Source organism: Zeus faber (genome assembly GCF_960531495.2).
Source record: "Zeus faber genome assembly, chromosome: 4".
Lineage (NCBI taxonomy): Eukaryota > Metazoa > Chordata > Actinopteri > Zeiformes > Zeidae > Zeus > Zeus faber.
The window spans coordinates 30,709,677-30,715,711 of record NC_137191.1 but is presented as its reverse complement, the minus strand read 5'-3'; the positions used below and the strand labels follow the sequence as shown (position 1 = coordinate 30,715,711).

At 41.9% G+C, this 6,035-nt stretch overlaps 1 protein-coding gene across 1 annotated transcript in view; it reads right to left on the bottom strand.

The window, feature by feature from the left end:
* Nucleotides 1-3,181: 3,181 nt before the first annotated feature.
* tdrd7a (tudor domain containing 7 a) overlaps nt 3,182-6,035 on the bottom strand; it is a gene marked incomplete at both ends in the record, with an annotated part of 28,685 nt that continues 25,831 nt past the window's right edge. The window contains 4 exons of the mRNA XM_079999542.1: nt 3,182-3,414; nt 3,893-4,053; nt 4,199-4,392; nt 4,638-4,699. Coding sequence (XP_079855668.1) covers nt 3,182-3,414; nt 3,893-4,053; nt 4,199-4,392; nt 4,638-4,699 — 650 coding nt within the window. The remainder of the gene's footprint in view (nt 3,415-3,892; nt 4,054-4,198; nt 4,393-4,637; nt 4,700-6,035) is intronic.

Here is a 6,035-nt window from a genome sequence, read left to right as displayed (position 1 = left end):
GTCAATCGGATACACGATTCTGGAAAACACAAGGGGGTCATTTTTTGGACATACATATAAAGGTGATGATGTTGAAACGGTGCCTTCTAGTGATTGTAGATGTATTGCACTAATAATTAAGCAAGGCAACGCTATCTTTCTTGTTTGATTGATGAGCTAATGAATTTAAAGATGCATTGTTTTCAATGAAGAAAGGCAAATCTCCAGGAATCGATGGTCTGTTGAATTTTCTATACTTTTGGGAACTTATTCAAAATCAATTCATCAGTATGTACAAGGAACGCATCAGTAAAAGAGAGACGGCTGCTACATTGAAACAAGGTGTTATATCTCTTATCCCCAAACCCGATGAAGACCCTTTATTAATAGATAATTGGCATCCTATCACTCCTCAGATTTGAAAATCTTGGCGGACCTTTGCTTTGCCGCCACTTTGTCGCGCATCGGCTGCAACCACCGCTTCTTGCGCTCGTAGGCCTCCTCTGCTGCATCTTCCCAGGGCACCGTGAGCTTGATGCTGTAAATGAGACGGAGTCAATGCAACCATAGCACAGGGTCTGGTCTGAGGTTGGTTGATGTGATCTCAGCTGGGAAGCAGAGCCTCCGGCACTTAGTCCGCCACCATCTTCCAATCGCGAGTATCAGCCGTGAGTGAGGCTTGTCTGGCAGCCCACCAGGATGTGTTCCAGTGTTGCTGGAGTCAGGGATCTTCCCCGTACCACTGGCTGATATTCTTGGGAGATGGCCGGACATCATACATAGCCTTGATGGTGAACCTCGCTCTAAAAGTCTCCATTTCCCACAGCTCTTTCCAGGAGATCCTTCTCTTCTCCACTCCCTCCCATCAGTCGGATGGTTTCTTTGCAGGTATCCCGACAGGCTGTGAGCCACCGCGTGAAGGAAGATTTTGCCTTTGACGTTAGGAGGCTGATCTGGTGGAATTGGCAGATATCTGATGAGTCCTTTTTCTTTTGGAATCAGGATTCCTCTGGCACTCCGCCAGGATGTTGGTATCTCCTGCTTGTGCCATACCGCCTCCATGAGCTTCTAATGGAGGCGGTATTCCTCTAGAGTCTAGAGGCATCAGAGGACATCTGGTGCATTTTTGTAGAGCCTGTATAAACTCCATTGGGACCTGGAGCTTATGAGGCCCTTGCTCTACATCCCGCTCTGACAGAGTTGTTGTCCTGCAGACTTTGGGTTTGGTCCTGCTGTTGACATTGTCAGTAAGTTTTGCAAAAACATTAATAGCTTGGTTATAATTATTTGTAATACCTCTGAATTCTAAATTAATAGAAGGGTCAGGCAAGGCTGCCTATTTTTCCTTTTTTATTTATTTTAGTCACTGAATTATTGTCAATTAATATCATAAATGACAGAACTTTTGAAGGAATGTTTTTTTTTTTGGCAGAATAAAACATTTCCCAACTGGGAGGTGATACCACACTTTTTTTAAAAGACAAGAACAAATTGTGTAATTCTATTAATTTGGTTAACCAACTTTCCAATGCTTCAGGTCTAAGATTGAATATGTCCAAGTGTGAAATTTTGTCTCTGCATGATTGGGATGATTCTGTCATTGAAAATATCCCGTTAAGGAATTCCGTTAAGTATTTGAAATTTTTATGACTAAAAATCTTATAGCTCGAAATCTCAATTTATCAGACTAGAAAATACCAAGACTATTGTTAATATTTGGCTTCAAAGTAATTTGTTTATCCTATGTAGACTCAAAAGCAGAGGGCTTATCTTGTTTTGTGTATCCATATTTATCTTTATTTTATTTAATGATGTGGATACATTTGGCTAATGATACTACACTAAAGTAAATATAATTTTTCTAGATTTTATTCGGAATAAATCACATAAAGTTTAAAATAATGTATTTTCCAATAGTAAAGCAGGAGGTGGTCTTGGATTTCCTTGATACTATTAATACCTTTAAGGTTAACTGGGTAACTCTTAAAAGTCCTGATTAAATTTGGCATTTTATCCCAAAATACATTTAACAAAAGTTGGTCTCTTTTCTTTTGAGATGTAATTTTCTGCTGAACAGATTGCCAATGAAACAGTCAAAACTCCATTAGCAAGCCCTTCTAGCTTGGACGCTGTCCTTTCTCCAACATTTCTCACCTCATAAACCTCTCTGGAACAACTGCAACATACTTATCAGAGACAAATCCTTACTCTTTGCTGAATGGTTCCAAAGTGACAAATCATATTCGCAATTTTTGGATGAATTTGGTCATTTCCTGTCCCAAGAACAGCTTATATCTGTACAGTTTTCCCATTCCTTTTAGAGAATGAAAATTCTTTAACCCGTGATATTCAAAATGGATTAATTCAACTTGTGAAAAGCCACTTCAGCTATGGTGAGAAAAATATAACAGCCTTGATTGATGGATGGAATTGAACTAACAGATAAAGTGTAACAATAAGCAAGCTCGTCAAACTTATACGTATATCTGTGTGTATCTATATATGGGTGTACCCTGCTACTGCAGCTCACTCTAGTTGACTCCCAATGATTAAAAAAACAAGTTTTGGCTAATAACTCAATTAGTTTAGGTTAAGTAAATTGAGCTGAACTAACCTTGAAGTTAGACAGCTTCTAATGCAGAAAGTGTCCACCTCTTGAATAAAGTGGATGGGGATTTGCTGTTCTGGATGCTGGCTCGTAGTCAACTGAACAGACAATAAGTCTTGAAATGCTCACTCTCTTCCATCTCCGCTCCTAATGACTCAACAACCCCACAATGCCAATTGTCAAGAATATTAAACCAATTTAAATTATTGCATCACAAATTTTAAAGGATGAATGCAAGGTGATATTGCTCCCTTGACACCGAAACAGCGACTCCAAAACTTGATATTTCTCATTTTAATGTTCACTTGTTTTTGTACTTTAAATGAACAGTACAAAAAGTTTAAATCAGCAACCATAACTTGCAAGCAAAAGAAACATTTGTGCATTGGTTGTTAAAAGTGTTGAAGCGCCACGATGGGCAAAGTATGAGGTCCCTTTTTTTTTTTTTTAAATAAACAAACCAACCAAGAACGGGTCTACATCAAAAACTCAACACACAAAACAAATAAACTGCATTCGCATATAATTAAAAAAAAAAAACAGAAGAAGAGAAATAAACATGCTGAACTTGATAGTGTACTGTAAACCCCAGTCCTATGCGGCGTCGTACAGTTTATCGGCCACATCAGCCATGATGCTGTGGATCCAGACATCCCTGGCCTCCTCACTGGTGTCGACCAGGAATACCGCCAGCCGGCGCTCCCGTACCTCGCCGCCGGCCTCCTTCACCTCCTGGACCCTCTCCACCTGGGACACCAGAGCGCGGTTCTCCACGTGGTTCCTGAACACCATGGAGGCCTCCTCTGACCACTGGCGCTGCTCCACACCTGTGAGAGGACCAAGGGCGAGCAGAAGGAAAAGACGGAGCCGCCTGAGCCTCTGCAGTGGAAAGACATCTGAGCCTCACTAAAATGAAGTCTCCCTAAAATTACTAATGATTCTTGATTTTGTTGATGTTGACTAGTTTTATTTTTAGTTGTAGACATAATGGACAAACAACATATGAGTAGTTATTATATTACACTAAAACACACAAAAAATAATTCTTAGCTTCTACACAATAAAAAAAGAATAGGAAGTAAGAAAGAATTGAAATAATGAGGTAAGGACTTTTTTTGGGGGAGAAATTTCCACCCAGATTCCCACATACTCATAGCACATAGCAAGGCAATGTGAGCGTGAGGATTTATCATTGAAAACTTCAATCCATCATCGTGGGTTTAAAGTCCTCGATTTTTAAATTACCACTGAAACAGCCTTAACTGTACAGTCTCAAATCAATGTCAATTGAAAGAGTTCTCTCACCAGCTAGTTGTGCAGTGACTGCCTGGAATGGCAGCTGTCTGAACTCCTCTATCAGAGGCTGCAGCTCAGTCCCGTTGACCAGCTCGTACTTGCCGTAGTCCAACTCGTAGACGGACACTAATCCGTTGGTCAGAATCCCCTTCACTAGCACGCGGTGCCAGCTAGATAAGGGGGGGGGTTATTACTGAGTGGTCTAACACTGGATCAGACAGACTGATGGGGGGGGGGGGGGTTAATTTACAGCACACAGACTGCAAGAGCCGCAGTTACTGATATATTATCTCTGACCCTTCCCCCACCCTTCACCTCTTGTCCACTTTGGCTGCGTAGACACGGCCCTTGACAATGGCTGTGAGCGTGGAGGAGTTGTGGCTCTGGTTGTAGTACAGCACCATCTCTCCCATCAGCACCACCAGCTTGTACAGCTCCTGCCAGGGCTGCACGACAAAGTGCCCAGGGTGGCAGGCCACCGGGACAAACACATCCATGCTCTGACCAGGCTGGGGGGGGGGGCGCACAGGCAAATACAGAGGAAAGTGAGAGAGAAGGGCATAGCTTTTGTTTCATGTGTCGATTAATACCAATTCAATACCGCCAATCGTGAAATCTGTAAAAAGACAAATTAACGAAGCATCGCTGCCGCATCTGCTCTCCTGAGTCAGTGCTAAACCAAAGGCTTCGCTTGTGGGCAGCCATTTATAATCTGGCAGAGCAGAATTGATCTGATCTCTCCCGGACCACAGACCTGCGGGAGATCCAAGAGCGGGGGCATCAGCACCGGCTTCATCCCGCCCTCGGTGTTCTCGTCTGGGGAAGGTGGGCGAAGCAAGAAGGGGGGAGCAAGGCTCGGGGCCCGGGCATTCGGAGACTGCTTCTTTATCACACTCAAATCAACTGGAAAACACACACACACACACACACACACACACACACACACACACACACACACACACACACACACACACACACACACACACACACACACACACACACACACACACACACACACACACACACACACACTTTAATTTTAAATGATCATTTATTTTGCATCGTTTCAGTTTGGGAATCTGATCTCTCCTGCTCATCACTCCTGGCAAGAGGTACATAAGAAAGCAAAGGCCTGCTCAATGAGCTGCAAATATAGGAGTGGTGAGCTTGAATGTGGATGTAGGGGAGGTGGAGGGAGTGCAGCAACTCAGCAGCAAACAGGCAGCAAAACAGGTAGGGCAAGAGGAATGCTGGCTGCTTTAAATAGTCTGGCACATAAGGGCATGGAAGCACCAGCTACATTTCGTTTGTGCATTGCAGATACTGTGATCATCGCTCCAGACTAGTCTAAACTGCCTGTTGAAGCAGTGTTTTCCCCCACTTCCTTTCTCTCAGGGCACTTTTTACAATGAAATAATCTGTCTAGGACAGGTCTGCTTTCTGTTCCCAGTCAAAACTAAACATGGAGAAGCAGTGTTCCGTTTTTATGCACTACATACAGTATCTGGAACAAAAGTCCCAGAAAACTGCAGGTTTGCTGGCAACTCACCTCTTTTAAATCAATGCTGAAGAGTTTTCTGTTTTCCGCTGCCTTTCACTAAACCAAATATAAATTTCTCGCACTGCACTGTTACTTTTATGACTTGATTTTATGCATCCAATGTATTCTATTTCGTAACTTCATAAAGTGTTCTTTCCTTTTAAAATGTGTTTCTTTCGCACTTTGTCTTAATGCGTCTGATGTTTTATGTGAAGCACTTTCAATTGCATTGTTCATGTGAATACTGTACCAGAGGCTTTGTGCAGACTATTATAACAGCTTTGGTCTATCTAAAACAGATATCTCAGATAACTGAAATGATTGTTTACAAAGAAAAGATCTCCAGACCAGTTCTCCAGGGCTAGGATATCGGCTTGACAAGGTTAAACGCTATTTGGGGAATAGGCAAAATAGCTGTTAACAAAGAGTAAAACAAGGTTTCTTTGAATCATTTCTTGCATTGCATTGTAACTTTTATGCATTCTATTTTATTCATTTTTTAAATTGTATGCATTCTATGTCCTTTTCTAATATGTTTCGCTTGCACTTCTTTGTCTTAATTTTAAGGCTTCATGAAAAGCACTTTGAATTGCCTTGTTGAAAGGTGCTATA